This window comes from Monodelphis domestica, chromosome 1 (genome assembly GCF_027887165.1).
Source record: "Monodelphis domestica isolate mMonDom1 chromosome 1, mMonDom1.pri, whole genome shotgun sequence".
Classification (NCBI taxonomy): Eukaryota; Metazoa; Chordata; class Mammalia; order Didelphimorphia; family Didelphidae; genus Monodelphis; species Monodelphis domestica.
The window spans coordinates 460046242-460068758 of NC_077227.1; the positions used below are offsets into that span (position 1 = coordinate 460046242).

The 22517-nt window shown below is 40.4% G+C and overlaps 2 protein-coding genes and 2 non-coding genes across 10 annotated transcripts in view; 1 reads left to right on the forward strand and 3 right to left on the reverse strand.

Annotated features, from left to right (window-relative positions):
• Positions 1-2690: 2690 nt before the first annotated feature.
• On the reverse strand, positions 2691-7487 carry RPL12 (ribosomal protein L12). The gene is made up of 7 exons (XM_001364914.5): positions 7108-7487; positions 5917-5990; positions 5160-5258; positions 4035-4116; positions 3662-3748; positions 2829-2941; positions 2691-2741 (listed from the first exon to the last, which is right to left on the reverse strand). Exons 1-7 carry the CDS (start codon positions 7142-7144, stop codon positions 2736-2738), a joined length of 498 nt encoding a protein of 165 aa, XP_001364951.2. The 5' UTR covers positions 7145-7487; the 3' UTR covers positions 2691-2735.
• LOC130456726 (small nucleolar RNA SNORA65) lies at positions 3303-3434 on the reverse strand. Its single transcript, XR_008915771.1, has one exon. It is a non-coding gene; the product is annotated as a small nucleolar RNA SNORA65 (small nucleolar RNA).
• On the reverse strand, positions 3831-3962 carry LOC130456725 (small nucleolar RNA SNORA65). Its single transcript, XR_008915770.1, has one exon. It is a non-coding gene; the product is annotated as a small nucleolar RNA SNORA65 (small nucleolar RNA).
• Positions 7308-22517, forward strand: part of LRSAM1 (leucine rich repeat and sterile alpha motif containing 1) — a 50120-nt gene continuing 34910 nt past the window's right edge. For 2 of the 7 annotated variants that reach the window (XM_056812439.1, XM_056812440.1), the window contains exons 1-6: positions 7308-7404; positions 9240-9345; positions 14884-14940; positions 16568-16612; positions 19391-19468; positions 21049-21180. In XM_056812439.1, coding sequence (XP_056668417.1) covers positions 7358-7404; positions 9240-9345; positions 14884-14940; positions 16568-16612; positions 19391-19468; positions 21049-21180 — 465 coding nt within the window. In that variant the 5' untranslated portion in view covers positions 7308-7357. Of the gene's footprint in view, positions 7405-9239; positions 9346-14883; positions 14941-16567; positions 16613-19390; positions 19469-21048; positions 21181-22517 lie in introns of those variants that run through there. The other 5 variants (XM_007475030.2, XM_007475031.2, XM_056812444.1 and 2 more) reach the window with 3 other exon arrangements.

Genomic DNA, 22517 nt, shown 5'->3' on the forward strand with positions numbered 1-22517 from the left:
AACTAAGAAAAATGCCAATTTAGGGTCTGATTTATGCTTGTCAAAAAACCCCATTAAGTCTTCAAACACCACCCCTCTTCCTTATAGGCTAGAAGTAGTCTTTCCTGCAGGGTTCTGTCAGGTTAGTCCATTTGCTCTTAACTTTAGCTCTAACCACCTTCTTCTAGGAACAAAAATTCCGATGACCAGCAACTTCAAGTTTCTCCCTTATCACCAAACTCCAGGGTTCTCCTACATTCCACATGGCTCACTGAGACTAAAGTGGGATGACAGTGGGCAATAAGAGGACCCTGTTCTCCGAAATCTAGTTAGCATAGGTTAAATGTCAACCACAATACCTGTAGTTTCAGCATTAGTCAAACATGAATTGTAGATTGTTGGATCATCCAATGTATTAGATCTTTAACATTCTATACTAGGCATCAGCTATTCTTATACCTATTGTAGTCCTCAAATGTACATCCTTCCCCTACCATGTTACCACTCTAGAAGAGCAACAAGTGTTATGGTGAAAATCACCTTTTAAGGTTAAAATATTAATTTATGGTCGCCAGGGAATTCAGCTATGTAATTCCCTAAATGAAACACTCAAGTCAGAAGTTTATGGTGGTTTAATCACAATGGGAGTAAGAAAAGGGGAGAGGGAGAGGAGAAAAGGGAAAGGGGTTAACTCAACCTTTGGCCAAGCCAGAGGGAGATTAGGCCCAAAGGGCCAAGGTAGAGAAGGAACTTAGTCCTTGACTCACTCGAGTGATCTGAAGAGCTGTCTTCCAGCCTCCTCAAGCTTCTAGCACCAACTGGCGTCTGGCCCTGTCCACAGGAAGTGAACGAATTCCCTACCTTACTTCCTATGCCTCACAAGTGCCAATGGTGACTCTAGCTTGACCTAGGACCGCCCAGGCCCGTCCTTTTTTGCACATGTCTGTTGAGGGCCATATTCTCAAATAATTAAATCTTGAGCTTTTTGTTGCAGCTCTTCCTAATCTCTCTAGGGTGGAGATTGCAGTTTCCAAGACCTGACTCTTAACTCCAAGTATCTCCATTGTCATTGATCAGGAAAATAGCTAAATCCCATCCTCCAAAGAATGGTCTGAACAGGGTGGAGTACTTTTGGAATTCACACAAGACTTCTCCTACCTTGACAAATGATGACAAAGTGGACAATGGAGGAACATGGAAACTTGCACTAGGGACAAGAATTACCTGGTCTTGTCCATGCCCCCTATTCTCAATGGCAACAAAGCCCAAAACATACCTTCACTTGAGTTTGGAAAGGGAGATTCTAAGCTAGTAGACCCAATATGCCAACCCTGATCCTTAGGGTGTGGAAGCTGCCACTCTATAGCAGTTGCTTTTCAATCAGCTCTGATGTTACAGAATTAGCCCCTAGAATGTTATACCAGCAAAACCCACTTCTACCTCAAATAAAATTCTTTTCTTACTTCTGGACTGAACAAAGTTTTGAGTTTCCCATTCTTGGGGCTATGAGCTGCTACAGACTTGGTTGTGTTTCTTCCAAATTTAAGACCACCCTTGCTTTCTGCCTGTCCTCTGGCAGCCCAAGTCTCTCTCTTGCTGTTTTAGTAGCAAGAGTCCACATAAAACTAGTCTTGGCTCCTACTATAATCCACCAGCAATATGTCTAGAAACATTTTTTCCTCAGGTGACCTGAGATAGGAACCTTGAAGTCAACTGTGTGCCCTGTCTTATGTAATATGTGGGCACTAAGAAAAGATAGAGAAAACCTGAATCCTACATTCTTGAGTGTTGGCTAAAGCAAAGGGTATGAGCTAGTGCTACCACCTTGTGGCCCCTTCAGAAATTGCAATGTCAGCAGATATGACCAATCTTGATAAGAATTCATTATTTTCTTCAGAAATATTCTCCAACAAATATGGTAGAAATGTTGCAGGCATGTGTGAAATGAAAAGGTTCAAGGATACAAGGTTTAAGATTACCCCAGGGCGTTGCAACATTTGAATATCTTCACTATTTTTTCCCCAAGGTTTTTATATATTTGGAGCTCCTAGGAATGAGAGGCAGGTTTTAAGCTTAAATCATTCTTTTCTCCCAAATAAATTCCAGGACAAAGAACAGAAATAATTTTAGGTGCCACCAGGAATAAGGGTGTATAGAGGATAAGCCAAATTTATACTCTTGTAAAAATTTCTAGCAACAGTAGAACATTTCTGATAAAAATTGCAGATGGACCCATTCATCTTCCTTCCAAGCCAATACCCAAGTCCTCCTTACAAGGTTAGCTTACAATATTAGCTCTAAAAACAAAGGAAAAGAAAATAACACTTTTATGCAATGTTGGCCACATACAATCCTAGTATAAAAACACATACTAATTGTGCAAAAATCATGAGTGAAGGGTTATCTTTGGAATATTGCTTGATCCCCAAGTCCCAGCTTATCTGAACTCATCTAAGATTGTATTCATCTCCAGAAAACCATATTCAAATGCTGGCTTGTCCAACCAGTTTCCTCTCAATTTTCAGCCCCATTGCCAAGATACAACTTCCCTGTTCTTCTAACACCCTGTGACCCCCAAAATGAGCTGCAAAGTAACTTAAAAATTCCTGCAGAGTAAGAGGACTAAATAAACTAAATTAACAGTTATTTCCCAGAATGTGGGGTGGCTTGGTGCAAAAATTTGCCAGTCTGAAAAATGAAGAACTCCTGTGTCTGTTGTCAAATGTTAATTTATTGCAATAGTCTCCACTTGTGGCTTAACTCTGTGGAAAGAAAAAAAGCATCATCAATTTTATTTTAAATTTGTCCCCAATGATGTTAAATTATTAAGAAGATGAATTAATACTTACAGCTGGGCATTCCACAGCCCCACTATTGATGTCATCAATGACATCATGAGGATGTCTGCCATCAATATTACAGCCCACAGATTGAGCTGTTCCAAGTATCTCTTTAATGGTTCCTGTAATAAAAAGGGAAAACAAAATATTAAGCTATCCAGGGTCCATAATTCACTCAAACTTGTTCATGTTTAAGGAAAATGGGGATGAACAAAATCCTCCAACTTCTTGAATAAAAACACCAAGAAACAGTGTATCATGTGTTACAAATAAAACTAGTATCAAAAAATGTCCCCTTTGGTCTTCAGGTTCACTTCTGAATTTAAGACGGTCAGCTGCACCATCAGCCTTTAAATTCACTCAAGATCACATTCTTTTTTTCTAGACATTTAAAAGTTTCCCTTTAAGAATGTTCTAGTAAACTGATGCACAATATTTGCAGACAAAAAAAAAAATTTTTTTTTTAACATTTCCTTTGTTGCTCCTTGTTCCCAAGCTTTCGGCACAGAGTCATCCACAAGCAGAATAACCCTGTTTCCTAAGCTGGGTTTTTCTCTCAGCTCACCACTGGATTGCACCAGCCAACATAATACTGGATACAGGTGCAGTGGCGGGTGGCTGAAGGCAAACATTCACTGCAGTACAAAGGTCAGCCTTTCCTTTCCTGCATGATGCCTCCATACTCTTTGAGAAGTCTTCTAATGCACACCCACTAAAAACCCCAAAGTACTGCCTTAATTTAAAAATTGGTCATACATCGTTTATTCTTTCCCAGCTCCTAACCTGATGCCTCAAACATACCAAACACCCTAGGTATGTTTCCTTGTAGTTGTGGTTCTTACCAGAGAGGTCTCTTGCCAGGGATCGGTGTCTCATCTGTCGGGCAATGTTGATGATTTCATCAAGACTGATGTTTCCATTGTGTTTAACTATATAAAACACATACAAGTCCTGGTAAGTTCTCTCACTATACTTGGTAAAGGGTAACATGATTCCATAGTCCCTCTAACCAGTTGTTCCCAAGCTTTCGGCACAGAGTCACCCACAAGCAGAATAACCCTGTTTCCTAAGCTGGGTTTTTCTCTCAGCTCACCACTGGATTGCACCAGCCAACATGATACTGGAAACAGGTGCAGTGGCGGGTGGCTGAAGGCAAAACCAAACCCCACAGCTTCATAGTGAGTACCTTCAATTTTCTCAAGAAAAGCAACTTACTATTTTTCTGCTTCTTTCTGTCCCGAGGTGGTTCTTTTAGGGCTTTGATGATCAGGGCTGAGGCAGAAGGCACTACCTCAATCTAAAGAGACAAATAAATTCAGTTATTTTCCCAAATGCATGGTTCTATGTCATTTCATCTCAACACCAGTCATTAGCTTATTATTAGCCCATAAAATACGGGGGACAAGCCTGAATTGAGACTCCACAATGCCTCCTGTTTAACTGAGTTGTTACCTCTAAACAATAAACCACACCTTACATTTCTTTTGAGCTTTAAGATTATAAAAATTCTATTAAATGAAGTCCAGTGGTAAAACAATTTGCCTCAGCTAGCTGGACCCAAACTTAGATTTCCTAATTCTCTTCCATATACTTTGCTGTCCTACCTCATTAGGACAGTTTGAGAACTGGAGGGAACCTGAGAGCCAACCAAGACAATATAAGTCTCTAACAAGGACCTCTATGACAATACAGGTGAAGACAGATTTTGCTACAAGAATCTTACTGAAGGGGAGCCTACAGAGATGCACACAACTCTGTTACCTCACTAAGATCTTTCCCAAGATGTTACAGGAAGAAATGACCATAACATATCAGTATAAGTCCAGTTAAGTGAAGGATAAGCAAAACTACCAATGCCATAGTCTTGTATGCAGCCACAAGATGGCATTTACTTTTTTAGGGTAGCCATATCATAGTGTTGACTAAAATTCTGAGTTATTCCTTAGGCTAATAACTGGAGGCATGTCTAGCTTCTCTTATTTTATACTTCTAAAATATGTCTAATAAAGATGTAAAATGTAACATGTAAAATTTAACTATATCTACTCCCACTAAATTTCATCTTCCTGGGCTCTTCAAATATCTGGCCTATCAAATTCTGGATCCTGGTCATTTTATCTGAGTTCATGTATTCTCATATTTGCATTACTTGAAAAGCCATTTCTGCTTCTAAGTACAGAAATCTAAATGTGGTCAGAATGAAGCTAGTTTAAGACTTTCAATACATTTCTTTCAAAAATGGGCTTTTCCCTTTGCAAGGGGGTTGTAGTTCATTTGTGAAGTCGTTATTATATACATATACTTTCTTAAAAGTCCAAATTTCAACATTAAGAAAATTACCTGGGCCTGTCTATTCTGAATGGTAAGTTTCACTGTGATCCTTAGCCCTTTCCAGTCACCAGTTGCCTTGGCAATGTCATCACCAACCTTTTTTGGAGACTAAAGGGAAAAAAAAGAGTCATTATATTACTTCACAACACTCACAAAACAGCCTGCCTATAGTTAAAAAAAAGTCTGGAGGATCTATTAGGACTTTTAATCTTAACCACTTGTTCTAAAACACAAATTCAGGCTGCATAAAGCACCCTCAATTTTTCACATATATCGCTGTTAGATTGACATAATTCCTGGAAGCTTTTAAAAGTAATCTACCCCTTCATAAATTGTCATTTTCCTACTCATTTTTCATTACTTCCACGTTTTAAGCCATTAATATCAGAGATCACTTATGTTGTTGTTTGTATTATTCAAGTCCAAATTGCTTAAAAAAATTTTTTTTAAAGGAAGATTCCCAGTAATTATTTTGTTACTGGTCATTTTACAAATGTATGTGCTTTGAAGACTCTAAAATTAGGAGCAGTCTACAGGTGGTGCTGTAGCTAATTCTCCAGGTCTAAGTCAGGAAGAACAGAGCTCAAATGGGCTCTAGCCACGTGACTTAAATTTAATGCTGTTTGCCTCAGTTGAGCAGAACTAATTAGGAAACAGAAAACCACTCCAGTATTTTTGCTAATAAAGCCCCAGAGTCAGGAAAAGTTGGACACAACTAAAAAGGCTCCTAATCAACAAATTCGGAAAAATCTTTGCATTAACTTACCAAACCCAAGGGACCAATTTTGGGGGCCAGGGCAGATGTGGCACCAACTTCACCACCAGTACACCTTAAAAACACTAGAGAAAAAACAACGAATAATTTTTTTTTAAATGATGAGTTTATAGATGTGATAGACAAGATCCTATCTTATTTTCTGCAGTGCCTTTGTAGAGAATATACAATACATCATTGATACAGTAAAACATGCTGGGCATAGGACATCTGATTGGGCTTTGCTCTAGGCACTAGCCATGTCATTATGAATGAGCAAATTCCTTATTCACTCTAAACCTTTTCCTCTGTAAAAATCAAGGGTCTGGACTGGTTATCCTTTATGGTTTCTAGTGGGTTTTACATTCTAGAAAATCTTCCATTTATAACATGGGCGACAACAATGAATGCTCAGGCACACTCCAGACACCCCAATGATGCTACAAACTAGGCCTGCACCACTTTTGGAAGTCAGAAAGCATTTTTGAGTTCCTGATGCAGTGTGCTTCAGAGAACTCAAGATAGAATGCCGGCCATTATAAAAGCTCTTAAATATAGGCTTATAAATAACGCAAAACGTGCAAATTTTCAAAGCACTTTCTTCAGAAAAAGTTCTTTATCTTATAAATAATGTATATACATAAGTAATACGTCTTAAAATAAAACATATATAAAGATCATCCTACTCCTCGTTGTAATGTCAGTGCTTACCAAAATATGCCGAACTTTTATCATTTTTTTAAAAAAGGTGGAGATAAAGTTCTAAAGTCTCTTCTAGCTCGAAATCCAGCGTCCGCGCTGGGATTCAAAAACCCTTACCTTAAAATGAATGGGGTAGTAGCGAGAAGGACGCACCAGGGTCCCACACCAGCAATCTGCTTCACTCCAAATGTGGCTTCAAACCCAGACCAATCCACCACCCCCGTTTTTTAAAAGGCAACAAACCCTTGGAGAATCGGGGGCTCAGGTTAGGTTAGAAGAAAACAGAAGAGGTTGGGGGAGGGGGTAGTGCTGGGATCCCACAGACCTGGAGCGTCACATGGGGAAGAAAGGCAGAGCGGCTCGGAACCCGCCGGGCCCAGGGACAGAAACTGGCCGGAACACAAGGAGCGCGGGGCTCAGGCGTGGCGGGAGGCTGGGGGGAGGCTGGGCGAGAGAAGTAGGCCCCTGTTCTCCCATTCCCTCCCGGACCCTGAGACGCACCGACTTTAATTTCATTAGGGTCAAACTTGGGCGGCATGGCTGCGACGAAAGTGGAGGCTCGGCCTGAAGGCTGCGGGGTGGCTGCTCGGTGTCGGATGAACCCGGATTCGGGACGACCGAAAGAAGTTGCACCTTCACCACCCACGAGCTGGGAGCCAAGAGGCCGGAAGCGGCCCAAACAGCGCCGGATATAGGGAGATCCAAGTCTCGCGAGAGCCGTCGTAGTATTGCAGCCGACGCTCCGGCGGCCATGTTTCTTGTGGGCGGGAGCTGGTGGCTGGGAAGCCGGCGATCGCGGTGAGCTCTAGCTGCTGCATCTCGCGGGGTGGGTGGGGAGGCGGGGACCGAGCTTTCCCCCACGTCCCCGGAGTCCTCGCTTCGATCTGGGAGTCTCGTTCCCCCATAGGGCGGAGGTTCTAAGATCGGGGTTCCGGCTACACCCCTTTACCCTTTTTGGTTGACTGGGAGGGGGACTTGCGGGGGGAGGGGGCAGGCTTTAGTGTCTGTAGTTTCTGTCCCCCTCTTCCCCCACTCCCGGACCCCGAGCCCCTTCAGGAATGGGTTCCGCACTCACTCCCTCCACTAGTTTCTTCTACTCAATTCTGAGGTTCTTCCCTCTCCCCCAGTTAACAGAGACACCCCGCTGTCTAGCTCTGTCTCCACACCCGAGAATTCTTTAATGGGCAGGGCTAGCAAGACTGTGGCGGGTTAGGGGACCCAGATCGTGGACCTTTCTCCTCTTCCCTACCCGATCACTGCACTTGTCTGTAGTCATTAGGTGTGGCTGTCAACCGATGTAAGCCCCTAGCTTGGGGGCTTGGGGGGGGGGGGTGTGTGGATGGGTTTTCTGGGACTTTAATCTTTATTTCTTAATACTGTAAAAAGACCTGGATGATATGGCCTGGGTGTCAGGAAACCAAAGTTTTCATCTCACCTCTACTAATTGTTTGACCTTGGGCAAATCACTTCCCTTCATCTTCAAAATGAGACAGTCTCTGTTCCTTCAATAGAGCTCTGATATTCTGAATACTTATGACGCATCACCTTTAGGAAGCATACTCCCAGGCTAGCCTGTTGCTACAAGGGAGCATGGCTTTTCAAGTATATCTTTGGGATAAATGAACAGGAACAAGAATTTCCCTCTTCTGGCATTTTCTCTGGCTGTCCCCCATGCCTTGAATGTCCCCTCATCTCAGCCTCTTGGCTTCCCTAGTTTCATTCGTCAGCTAAAATCTCACCTTCAACAGGAAGCCTTTCCCCAAGCCTCTAAATTATAGTACCTTCCCTCTTTTAACTATTTCTATCTATAGTTTGTATTCCAGTATATAACTTGTTTGTACATATTTGGATTTTGGTTGTCCTCCCCCACTAGATTGTACACCCTTGAGGACAGGACTGTCTTTTGTCCCTTTTTGTATCCCTGGACACAACACGTGCACATTGTAGGTACTTAATAAATGCTTATTGACTAAATGGGGGAAGTTTAAATTATGATCAGAGTTTTCAATCAGTTCCTTGACTTAGACTGTAGAGCCAAAAAGGACCTCAAAGATCATCTAATTCAATCTTATTAGAGGACTTGATTGCCTTTACTTTTTGTTTTGTTATCACACAGAATACTTTACACACAATTTATAATATTTGTTGAACTCATGAATGAATGAACCAGCCTAATGCATCATTGTCATGTCTTCTTGCAGTAAGGTTAGTCCCTCTCCTGACATAGATTGTAATCCTCATAGCCTTAGAAGACAATTTCCCTTTTTTTTTGGCCAAAGAATTAATTACCCTGGCTAACTTGGTACTGAGCCTGGCCACACTTGGCTTAACTGGTTTCTTATGTTTCTTATTGGTTCCAATGTTGATCACTGTCATAAACCTACTATGTATAAGACACCCCTTTGAGCACTGATCATGGGAGGGACAATGAACCATTTGTATATGAGTCTGAGGGGCCATACACATAGTGGTTCATAAATATCCTCTTCTACTGCGATGAATTTTATGGTCCTTGAAGTTATTGCCTGGCAATTCTATCTACTGAGACAGCAGAGGCAGATAAATAACTCTCAAGTACCAGAAATAACTAACTATGCTCTTCTGTATTACTGATTTCTCTAATTATTTCATAGGGATCCAGTGATTACTTCTGGTGGAAAGAGAAGTATGCCTCTCTTCTTCCGAAAAAGGAAACCCAATGATGAGGCTCGGAAACGCTTTGAGTACCAGATGTGTCTGGTGAGTGTGAAAGAATGCTGTCTTCATTATTTTCTTTCGTTCAATTTTATATTATATTAATCTTTGCCATGTCTTGCATTCTGCAGTTAGCAAGAGAAAGTGAACATCAGTTTTAAGAACTGGGTATATTACATTGAAGAATGGAAGATTTGGGGTGGGGTAGGGGGGTGAATATGGTGACTTTCTTTAAATATGTGAAAGAGGAATTAGGCTTGTTCAACTCAGCTTGGAAGAGGGAGTGGGCATATCCTTACATTAATAGGCAGCTAGGTGGTACAGTGGAATGGAGACCAGGGTCTGGAAGATTTGATTTCAAATTTAGCCCCAATATTTAGGTGACAAATCACTTACCCTCTGTTTGCCTCAGTTTCTTTATCTGTAAAACAGGGATAATAATGTCTACCTTGCAAAATTTTGTGAGCGTCAGATGGGATGATATTTATGCACAGTGCCTGACACTCAGGAGGCACTATATAAATGCTTAATTTCTTCCCTCTTTTTCTTTCCATTTGCCCCTCCCATTAATATAAGTACAATATGAAGAATGAGGGAGGTGATTATTCCACTGAATTCACTGCTGGTGAGACTACATCTTGATGACTGAGTCCAATTTGGGGCATTACATTTTAGAAAGAACATTGGTAAGCTTGAGTGTTCCTGGAGGATAGTGAGAGATATTGAAAACATATCTATGAACATCAGTGAAAGAAGCAGTCGTGTTTAGCTTAATGAAGGGATGGGGGATATACAATGGCTAGGGTTAACTAGGTGACCCAGTGACTAGAGAGTGAGGCCTATATGTGGGAAGACCTGGGTTCAAATCTGGCCTCTACTTCCTAGCTGTGTGATCTGGGGCAAGTCACTTAACCCCCATTGCCTAGCCCTTACTGCCCTTCTTCCTTAGAACCAATACTTAGTATTAATTCTAAAACAGAAGGTAAGGGTCTAAAAAAATAAAAAAGTAAAGCACTGCTATGTGGCCTAGTGAAAAGCACACTTGATTTGGTGTCTGAGGACTAGGCTCTAATCCTGTATCTACTTGTTACCAGGGTCACTAGCTAGGATGTTGGGCAAGGTTTTCAGCCTCTCAGAGCTTTAGTTTCCTCATCTAAAATAAAGGAGTTGGACTAGATGATCTTTAAGGTATTGTCTAGCATATAAAATTTTTGATTTTATGTGAAAGCAAGATTAGACTTGTTTAATATAATACCAGAAAAGTAGAACTAGGAATTATGTGTGGATGGAAGCTGTAGAAAAAGAGATTTCATCTTGATATAAGGAAAAGCTTCTTTATAATTTGAGTAATCTAAAAGTGAAATAGGGATTTCTGGCAAAGATGTCGGGAGGCTAACCACCTAGATCCCATATACCAACTCCATAAAAATCCTAAAGTTTGCACTAGATTAGAAAAAATCCAACAAGAAAGTACTATAAGTGACTTCTGTTCTAGAACTATGTATGCTAGGTAAGATTTTACAGAGAGGTGAAATGGAATGATGGAGAAGCAAGAGTGACAGATTGGGCAATTGGAATGTTGGAGATGGGCTGCTGTGAATGAAGGGAGCCAATGGACAAGAGGTTTGGTTCTGAACCTTGAACTGAGAGCAGCTCCCTTTCCTATCTCAGGATTTGAAACCTACCATTTTTCCTGAGGATTTTCCCAATAGTATCTGATGCCCATATTGTCTGTGAATTGATCCTGTTTCTCTGCCATCTCAAGACCTGTGTGGACTGACTGGACATTCATCTGCCTGGGAGGATTTTACCCTGGAGGGCGGGCCGTGCCAGTCCTGAAGACAGAAACCTCTCCCTCTGTGTCAGCTATACCTAAAGACATTTGTGGTTTCTTTAGCATTAGATTAGGATAGCCAACATAGGGGAATCAAGAAGACAGAAAGCTTCTAGGCTGGTCCTTTCAGCTGACTGCCTAGGCCAAAAGGACCTATCATCAATCTGTGTCTTTTCTTAGGGAATTCCTGTTTGACCTCTTCCCTAACCCCATCATAGTTATCCTATCCCAAATAAATAGTGTTTGTTTATTCAGTAGCAGTGTGATCTTTAAACTAGAAGAAAGAAGATTGATGGGTGGAGGTTTAGATCTAGGAGGGAGATCTCTATCAGAACCAGTTTAAGCAAAGTCCTGGTTCAGACGCCATTGATCTTCCTCCAGCAAGGGGTTTTACCAGAGGCTCTCCCAGGAGGATTAGGTTTTGTAAAACTTTCCTAATCACTTGTCATTCTCCACTCCTGTGGTGTGCCCAGATTTGCTTTAGACCTCTGCTTTACCTGTATCTCCAACTTAATTGAAAAGAACAGAGGGCAGCCACTCTGACAGACCAGAAGTTAAAACCCTTGGGTGGGTGGGGGGGTTAGGTTAGATCATCCACACATTCTGACCTATATTTATCATCCCAGGGGATCTCCACCTTTCCTTTTAACAAACTATCAAAATTTCAGAAGGTCATAAGCTTTGGGCAAGGGAACCCCTCTAGCAAAATGAATGCCACTATGACCAGATATGGGACACCTATAAAATTCAAGGTTGTATGTCTGGAGATAGTAAGAGAAGTGAGTTCCCTTGATAAAGCCCCAGGTTGGTCAGATAGTCTTAGTGTAGGGATCATGAAAGATCATGAAAGTCCTTGTGACTAATGTGGTATTAACTAATATGGTGCCACCCTTCTCAGACCAGGACATCTCAGGCCCAAGTGATTTGAGATCCTTAACATTCTGGTTCTGAGAAACCAGAGTGAGAGCCTTAAAGATTCAGGGCTTTTAAATCTCAGAGTTCCAGGAGGGCTAAACTCCAGGTGGTGTTGTAACAGTTAAAATTTAGGGAAACTGAGGCAGGTAGAAATTAGTTTCTCTTTGCAAAGAGTATTATATTTTTAGAGGTTTTTTGAAGATTAAAATATAAAGAAAATACAAGTAAGAAAGGCACATGCTAGGTGGGCTGAGAGGCCCAATTCAATTTTACTCACATCATGAGAGACTTGTCTGCTCAGAAGCGGAAGTAGAAAAGAGACCCTCAGTAGGCGGAGAACTCCTTTAAATAATAATTCATATTCTCGCCAGGTGAGAATTCAGTGCTATTACAAAGCATTCTGGGAAGTGAGCAAGGACTTTTGGGGACTGGAGTCCTGGATTCAATTCCCCATTTTTACAGTGTAGAGGTTAATATAAGAATCGAGGGGTCCCAGGGTTGACTATTCCATTCAAAAGCACAGCAGGGAATAGAGCCAAACCCTGGCACAAAGCCCCAATTCAGGAACTAAAACTGGGGAGATGAATAAATCAAGGAACATAACTAAATTTATTGTAAATTTAATTCCATAACAATTGTACACAGAGACTCAAAAGGAAAAACTGATTTTCCAACAGGATTACACAAATACCTAGAAGAAATGAAGCAAGAATTTTAAAAATGAAATAACAGCTTTTGAAGGAAGAATTGGAAGGAGAATAAGGAGTTTAGAAGAAAAAATGAGAAACCTTTTCCAAGAAATGGTCTCTCTAAAAACTAGAATACCAAATACTAATCAATGACTCTATCAGACAGCAGAAATATTAGAACAAATATGAAAGACTAAAAAAAAATAGAAGACAATGTAAGATTACTTATACAAAATATGGGAAACAAATCAAGGAAAGAGAATGGAAGAATTATTGTTCAGCTGTGTCTAGTTCTTCATGACCTCACTTGGGGTTTTCTTGACAAAGATACTATTTACTTCTCCAACTTCCAGATCAGGAAACTGAGGCAAAGTGGCTAAATGACTTATCCAGGGTCACACAATTAGTAAATTTTGAGACTAGATTTGAACTCAGGAAGAGGAATCTTTCTAACTTCAGTCCTGGCACTCTCCACTGCATCCCCTAACTGCCCTGAAAACTATGATTAAAAAAAAAAAAGATCTATTAGAACTAGAGGGCAAAGTAAAGGGATACACTTATCACCCGAAAAAAATCCCAACAGGAAAAGTCCTAGTAATGTTATAGCCAAAATCCAGGGCCTTTATATCAAATAAAAAATAATTCAAACATCCAGAAAGAAGTAATTAAAAATACCAAGAAACTATAGTTGGGATCACACAAAACCTGGCAGTTTCTCCTCAAAACAAGAGATCTTAGAATAGAACATACTGGGGCAACTGGGTAGCTCAGTGGATTGAGAACCAGGCCTAGAGATGGGAGGTCCTGGGTTCAAATTTGGCCTCAGACACTTCCTAGTTGTGTGACCATGGGCAAGTCACCTAACTCCCATTGTCTAGCCCTTACCACTCTTCTGCCTTAGAACCAATACACGTTATTGATTCCAAGGCAGAAGGTATGGGTTAAAAAAAAAAAAGAATAGAACATACATTCCAAAAGCAAATGATATTGGTTCATAACAAAGAATGAATTATCCTAGTTGAAGCTCTATATAGTCCTACAGGGAAAAATTTGGATCTTTAAATGGGATAGAAGACTTTCAAACATTTTAAAAGACTGGAGCTGAATAAGAACTTTGAAATACAAATACCAGAGTTTAAAGAAACCTAGAAAGCTACATTTATGTGAGTAATGAGAAAGAGCTATACAGGGATTAAGTGCTAACTTTCTAATAGGAAAAGAAGAAACAAGTGCCCCTATAGTGCCATAATGTCTTCAAAGGGTATCAAGGGAATTAAATAAGAAAATTGAAGGTTTGGGGAATGGATTAATTTTGTTCTGAGTGTTTGAAGAGGAGAAAGAGAAGCCCAAATAATGTTTCTAAAAAACTTTCTAATAGGCCTCTGAGTTAGTATGGTATAAGAAGGCAGCATAGCATATTAAGAAGAATACTAGATTTGGAGTTGGGAGAGCCCAGCTTTAATGCCTACCATGCCATATGCTAGCTGTGTGACTCTGGGCAAATCAGTTTTACCTCTTAGGGCCTTAGTTTCCTCATCTGTAAAATGGGAATAATAACACTTGTAAAAACTTACCATGCAAAGTTTTCTATGAGAAATGCACTTTGCAACACACTATAGAAATGTGAGTTGTTATCCTTGACATTACTTGTAGTAAACATTTACCAAATGTTTATTGACTTGAATTTAATTTTTGTTATCTATTAAAATGTGAAATTTTGGCTCTGGTGATCTCTGAAGTCCCTTTCAGGTTTTAAATTATGATCTTGCTATGTAAGGAGCTAGAGATACAGGTGTCTACTTCATCTTAAGTATTTCTTATAATATTTATGCATAACCTCCTATTTTCCATGACTTCATTGTGTATAATTCTTTTTTTTTTTCAAATCTGTTACTTTTTACTAGCCCTTTTTGAATGTCATCTTGTTTTCATTTCTGATCTGTTTGACTCTGTGACCCTGGGCAACTCACTGCCCATTTTTGGCCTTGCTTTCTCATCATTAGGAAGAACACTTTAAATTCCTTTCCAAATCTAAAATTCTATGATTCTGGGACTAATTTTTCAACCTTCTACGATTTCTTTAAACATTGTAAGAAATGTGCTTACACTGAAGGATTTTTTTTTTTTGTAATTTCTTTCCTATAGGCAAAAGAAGCTGGTGCAGATGACATTCTTGACATATCTAGATGTGAGCTCTCTGAGGTAATGTGATGGTGGTGTTTGCATTATGTATTTGATTTGACTTCTTTTTTTTTCTTTAAATAATATTTTATTTGATCATTTCCAAGCATTATTCATTAGAGACAAAGATCATTTTCTTTTCCTCCCCCCTCCCCATAGCTGACACGTGATTCCACTGGGTATCACATGTGTTCTTGATTCGAACCCATTGCTATGTTGTTAATATTTGCATTAGAGTGTTCGTTTAGAGTCTCTCCTCTGACATGTCCCCTCAACCGCTGTAGTCAGGCAGTTGCTTTTCCTCAGTGTTTCTACTCCCACAGTTTGTCCTCTACTTATGGATAGTGTTTTTCTCCTAGATCCCTGCAGATTGTTCAGGTACATTACACCTCCACTAATGGAGAAGTCCATTACGTTAGATTATACCACAGTGTATTAGTCTCTGTGTACAATGTTCTCCTGGTTCTGCTCCTCTCGCTCTGCATCACTTCCTGGAGGTTGTTCCAGTCTCCATGGAATTCCTCCACTTTATTATTCCTTTTAGCACAATAGTATTCCATCACCAACATATACCACAATTTGTTCAGCCATTCCCCAATTGATGGGCATCCCCTCGTTTTCCAATTTTTGGCCACCACAAAGAGCGCAGCTATGAATATTCTTGTACAAGTCTTTTTCCTTATTATCTCTTTGGGGTACAAACCCAGCAGTGCTATGGCTGGATCAAAGGGTAGACATTCTTTTATCGCCCTTTGGGCATAGTTCCAAATTGCCCTCCAGAATGGTTGAATCAGTTCACAACTCCACCAGCAATGAATTAATGGATTTGACTTATTTCTTAGACCTGATGTCTACAATAAGGATAGGTATAAACTTAATCCTTTTTTTTCAAAGTGCTAAAAATGAGATACAAATCATGAAACTTCTGTAATTTTCTTTTCAATTAAAAAATTAGGTGATACTTTGACCCTGCTTTTAAATAACTGTAAAATTAGAAGTTCTTTTCAAGCTCTTAGATTGTTGGAAGAGCATAGGCAGGAATGGAATAGGTTTTCTGGGAAGCCTTTGCAAGGCCTCTCCAAGGTGGAAAGAAACTCTTGCTCTGTCCCTAGACTACTAGTGGGCCTTCTGGCCCTTCACAATTTCAAGAGATAGCTTCCAGAAGCAATTTGAAGCTTTAGAAGTAAAAAAAATGGATATTCAAGGCTCTTAGGGTGAAACTAAGGGAGTTTTAGCATCTATTCTGGCAAATAAGCTTCAGGGACTGTGCCCTGGGTTTCCTTGGTTGATCATATGAGTAACAACTAATTAATAAAGACTCTGTGCCATCATGCTAAGCTTTGCCATATTGAGCAATAATTTAGCTTTATGTTAAGCATGTTCTACTACTTATATCCAGATAAGCTATTTTTTTAAAAATGCCTGATCACGAGTGACTAAAGACCTACAATGGGTAGGGCAGAAATTGACCTTTACAAACCTTATTCCTCTAAAGTCTCCCAAGGGGTACATCCATTCAGCTATGAACTTCTTTCTCAGCTTTATCGCCCACACTCATACTCTGTTTGCTATTCTACTGTTAGGGTAAATTAGGAAATGGAAGGATGGTTGAAAAGGAGCTAATTCCTTTATTTTGATTTTTCATTAGATTCCATTTGGGGTTTTTTCAACATGCAAAGTGCTTCAGAAGAAGGTGAGAAAGTCTTTAATTTTGAGAGATTTTGGTGTTTTTTAAAATATTTTCAACCTGATGGGGTTTGTTTCTTTGGTTGTTATTATGACTATGATTAACAATAATCATCATAACATCTATTGGGTTTTAAGGTTTACACTGAGCTTCCTTGTATGTAACAACCCTGTGAAGTGGGTATTGCAAATATAACTATTTTCATCCTACAATAGAGAAACTGAAACCCAGAGGCTGACTTGTCCAGAGAGTGATAAATGTATGTTAGTCTGGATTTGAACCCAGGTTTCTTGACTCTAATCCCAGTGTTCTTACTCTTTTAGTTCAGTTGCTTTTCCTGGTTCAACTCTTGGCCCAGATCCCTGGCCCTGAGTCATTTCTCTTAGAATTTTCACCTTCATAAATGGTATCCACAGCTAAAGAAGGAACTGTTGGAGTGTGAGTGCAAATCAAAGCACTCCATCTTCCACGATATTTCCTTCATGAGATTTCTACTGTATGTGTGATATGTGTCTTCTATCACTACATGAGCAATATGGAAATATGCATTATGTAAGGGTTAAAAAATTGTTTGATTAAATTTATGAGTTAAAAAGAATTATTGTAGTCACCATTTATAAAAATTAAAAATTAAACTATGAGTATGTTAGTAGCTTTAGTAGCTTTATTATAGCGGGGTAGAGTTAGTAAAGAGGGAAATATAGGAAGGAGGTAGAAAATATTGCCTAGCTAAAAATACCCAAGCCCTAATCCTAGTGCTTCCAGACCAAGAATATGAATCCCACTAGTCCACGAGAGTGTCTCTAGTCAGGCATTCCAACAACCAAAGACCAATGCTGAAGAGGCTGAGCTGCAAAGGGCAGTCTCTCATGCCAAGGAAGCAAGAATCTCAACTGAGTAAGTGTCCCTCTTCAGCCTGAGTCTCCAATGCAGGAAGCCGAATCTTCACCAGAATCCAAAGTCCAGTTTAGGAAGCCAAAATCTGAAGAGCCAAAAGATGCTGAAAACCACCAAGCATCTTCAGTGTACATGAGGCCAAGAATCCCACTAGAGCTCGTGTTCCCTAGCCTAAGAGCCGCCAAGAATGAAGAGACAAATCTCTCCCAGGCTCCTGCTTGTATCCAGTTTTCTCTGCCCATCTGCTCTCCAGTCTAGCACTGGGTGGGGGGCAGTGCTTGAATTTTCTTTGTTAGTGACTTACTAAGTGTTGAGTAGGGATACATTAAGTTCTTGATTCATTAAGTTAAAATGGTGGGACACTCCAAGTACTTGATTAAGTTAAGATAAAAAAAATTCCCTTTCACAATTATGTGAAAGTACAGGTAAAATGTCAGACTATTCAACCCATTGGGGAGGGGGAAAATCCAAATTTTAAAATGTCAAAAAACAATTGTCAAAAATTGTTTCTACATGTAATTGAAAAAAAATAGAAAAATATTAGAAAAAAGATTTCCACTTTCATTCCATGGAGAATCTCCTAAGGGAGACCAGGGCAAAGCCCTTGATATTTAAAAAAAATACACCTAACTCTGGTCAGAATTCAGTGTTTTTTTAACTGAAACAAAAGAGCAGGCTCCCTGCCATGCTATTGTATTTAAACAGAGATTGAGCCACCTTCTTTTAGAACTGCTTGAGACAGCACTCCTAGATTAGGTTGGTGGTTGAAATAAATGACCTTTAATGGTGCTAAATACATGGTCTTTTGTGGGAACACCTGACTGCAGTGGAGAAGTTGCTGATCCATTGTTGTCCGTCTGGAATTATGGATCGAAGCTCTAGGTGGTGTTAGTGATTACTCATTCTAACCCCATCATGTGGAAGATGGGCAAATGGCGGCCCAGACTGTGACTTTCCCCAGGGTCACACAAACACTCAAGACAGGATTTCAATCCAGATCCTGTGGTTGAAATTCTAGTGCACTTTCCACTGTACAGCAAGTGTACTTTTGTGTGCTAGAATGGGAAAAGCATTGTATTTAGAGGCAGGATTCCAGCTCTGCTTCTGCCACTAACTTGATTTGTGACTTTGGGCAAATCCCTTCCACTCTCAGGGTTCCTCTTTCCTCTTCTGTCAAGTGCTGGGATTGGCCTAGATCAGAGCTTCGAAACCTTTTTGTGTGTGCCCTATTCCCCTTTCGCAGACTGAGGAAGCCTATGGTCCCTTTCTCCACAGAATGTTTTTTAAATAATTGAAGGAAATGGTCAATTTCAGTTAGTGGTGAGTAAAAATAAGGATATAGACTTTTTCCCCCCAATCAAGTTCATGAGTCCCTTTTCCCACCCATCCCTGAGCTTAAGAGAACCCCCTGTTTTGATTAAAATAGGAGCCGCTCCTTAGATTCTAAAAAAATTTATTAGGATTATTTGGATAGGTAGATGATGAGAGAGAGATAGAAAAGGAACCCTAATCTAACTTTTCCACATGGCTTCCCATGGCAGCAGACCTCACCCTGGAGACAGAGAGCCCAAACTTTCTGCTTAACCCTTTTTATAACCTCCTGGCTTCCCCACCTTCATGGTAACATTCAGGCTGATGCCAGGTATGCAGGTAGTCAACAGGAGATGATGTCACCTGTGTGACTCCAGAAAGGGGGAGGGTAAATTTCTTTCACAAACTTGCATAAGTCGTTTCCAAAGCTCCAGTCAGTGCTAAATGCTCTGATGCTAAGATTGGTTCTCTCTCTTTCAAATGTACACATACTTTTCCTTTCACTCTCAGGCTATGCTGATGCTTATTCTGGAAGTCCTTTTGGCTCTAAAACTATTCCAACTTCCTTCCTTCTAGGTGTTGATTGTTCATACAAATTACCTCACTTCATTGGTTCCCAAATCTTGCAGCCTCCTAAGCCTTGGAACCATCAAGGTAATGTGCCAGCTCTCCTCTAGGACCTTTATGTTGGCCTGAGACCAGGTTCCTTTTTCAGTTATTTAGAAATTTGAAAAGTTTTGCCAACTTCCTCATGGATATAATACAACTGTAGTGACAGGCAACAAGAATGGGAATAAATTCAATTTGTGGATGATTTAAAAGTAAAGTACAGGCTCAGCAAGGTGGCTTAGCAGATAGAGTCAGACCTGGAGATGGGAGGTCCTGGGTTCAAATTTGGCCTCTGGCACTTACTTCCCAGCTGTGTGACTTTGGGCAAGGCACTTAACTAACCTCCATTGCCTAGCCCTTACTTAGTATCTATTCTAAGACAGAAGGAAAGAAATTTTTTTAAAAGAGTAAAGTGTAGGAGGACCCTATTCTAAGTGGGCTTGTCATTACACAGATCTACATATGATCTCTCCCAGAATATAATATGCATGATTTGAAATACAAGGTGAGCCAGATGATGAGATGCCTGGGGATCATGCCATCCAAGGCTCTAGTGAAGGGCTAAGGATGGTCAGTCCAGGGAAGAGAAGATTTAGGGAAGTCATGAGAGATTTCTTTTAAGGATTGCTGTATGGAAGAGGGATGAAGCTTATTCTGTTTGGCTTCAAGGAGAAGAACAAGGAGCAATAGTTAAAATATGTAGAGAGATGGATTTTAATTAAACCCAAGGAAAAACTTTACAGCAATGGAAATGTAGAAAAGGGAACTCAACTTCCTCAGAAAGTAGTGGTGTTTTCATCACTGGAAGCCTTCCAGGAGAGGCCAAGAAATACTTGTTACAAGGATGTTGCAGAAATAATGTTGTTGAGCTAGAATTAGCCATGGTGACCTGAGGTCCCTCTCAACCCTAAGATTCTATAATTCTGTATGGTCAATCATTACATGCTTTTTGAGGAAATACTATGTACTAAACCTTACATGGGATACCAAAAACAAGAAGACGCAGACCTCATCTTTTTTTTTTTTAATAAATAAACTTTTTCTTTTTGTCTTAGAATTGATACAAGAATCAGTTGCAAGGCAGAAGATGGGGAAGGGCTAGGCAATTGGTATTAAGTGATTTGCCCAGAGACTCACAGCTAAGAAGTGTCTAAGGCCAGATTTGGACCCAGGACCTCCTCTAGGCCTGGCACTGAGCCACCTAGCTGCCCACAGACCTTGTCTTGAAGGACAAGGAATTTACAGTTTGATTGGGAATGTAAACATCACATGAGAAGTGAAAGAACAAATACGAACAACAATACATGAAACATAAGGCAGTGGATTCATTGTGGATTGAGCGATTACAAATTACAAAGTTGTGATTTCAGAGGAGAGAGAAATGATTCCAGGCTGGCAATTCTTTTTGACAGAGATAGAATTTGAGCTGGACTTTAAAGGATAGAGGGGAGCAAGCTAGTGTCCTTTTCCCCACCTGACCTTCCCAAAAGAGGCCCCAGTGCATTGTTCTAGTCTCTGGAGTATGCAGATTGTATGTAGTAGATTCTAGTCTATGGAATGCACTGTTTGAAACCCTTTCAGCTCTTTGACCAGTGATATATAGAAGATTTGTCTTCCTTCGGCAGGTTTTGGACCTTCATGACAACCAGCTAACGGCTCTTCCTGATGCTCTTGGACAGCTAACATCTCTTCAGGTATACGCCACACTCAGAAATGTGGTCTCTGAGACTGCGGAATGGGCCATTAGGCTTTGGCAAGTAGGTCCAGGAAGGGTACTTTATTCTGTACTTTGTTCTTACAGTGTCAAAAAAGCTATACTAGGTGGCTCAGTGGCCCTGAGATGGGAGGTCCTGGGGTCAAATGTGACCTTAGACATTTCTTAGCTGTGTGGCCCTGGGCAAGTCATTTAACCCCCATTGCCTAGCCTTTGTTGCTTTTCTTCTTTGGAACTAATAATCTAAAATGAAAGTTAAGGATTTAAACAAACAAACAAACAAACAATATGCTGTAGTGGCATTTGGACTTACCTCTTCTTAAGCAAAAGGCCTCTGTTCTTTTGGCCACTGTCATTCTCTCTGTGTTTTGGTAAAGGAGTGTCTTATTGCTTCTCATCAAAGACAGATCATGACAGCAGAATCCTAAAGTTTCAGAGGTGGCAGGGATCACTTCCAGGGATCAGGGAAGGTTTCTTGGAGAAATGGCATTTGGTTCAGATCTTGAAAGAGAAGTTAGGCTCAGGTGGAGCATGTGGGGTAGGACATTGTAGATAGAGAGAAGAGCAAATAGTTGGACCAAAAGACTCTGATAAGAGAGCCCAGGGTGTGTTTGGGGAATTTTGGCAGTTAGGTAGTATAGTGGATAGAGTGCTAGGCCTAAATTCAGGAAGACTCATCTTCCTGAGTTCAAATCTGGCCTCAGACACTCACTAGCTGTGATTCTGGGTAAGTCACCTAACCCTGTTGTTCCTTATCTGTCAAATAAGCTGGAGAGAAATAATGAACTGCTCCGGTATCTTTGCTGAGAAAATCCCAAGTGGGGTCTCAACTGAACAACAACAACAAAATGTTGCTAGAGCATTGAGTGTCTGAGAAGAGTAGTGAGGGATAAGTCTGGAAGGATACCTTGTAGTATGAGGCTTATAGTCAGAAGATCTGGGTTCAGATTGGACTTGACTCTCAAAGCTAGGGGATTGTGCAGAACTCACTTCATCTCTCTAAGCCTTAGTTTCTTTGGTAAAGAACCTCTAAGATGAAGAGAATAATATCAACATTACTTTCTTCACAGGGTTGTTGGGATAAAAGCATTTTGTAAACCTCAAGGACCTATAGAAATTTTTGCTTGTTTTTTAAAGACAAGACCTGTGGTTTCATTGGCCTAGGGAACTACTGAGGAGAAAGCTTCCTTTCCTAATAGAGTGATGTTTGCTTCACAATTTCTTTTTTTTTTTTAAACCCTTACCTTCCCTGTTGGAATCAATATTAAGTATGATTCCAAGGCAGAAGAGCAGTAAGGGCTAGTCAGTCGGGGTTAAGTGACTTGCCCAGGGTCACACAGCTAGGAAGTATCTGAGGCCAGATTTGAACCCAGGTCCTTC

Coding starts and splice junctions, on each gene's coding strand:
- RPL12 (XM_001364914.5), bottom strand. CDS start 7,144: ATGCCGCCCAAGTTTGACCCTAATGAAATTAAAGTCG. Junction 5,991..7,107: donor CCCTAATGAAATTAAAGTCG/GTGCGTCTCAGG, acceptor TTTTTTCTCTAG/TGTTTTTAAGGTGTACTGGT. Junction 3,749..4,034: donor CAGAAAGAAGCAGAAAAATA/GTAAGTTGCTTT, acceptor TGTTTTATATAG/TTAAACACAATGGAAACATC.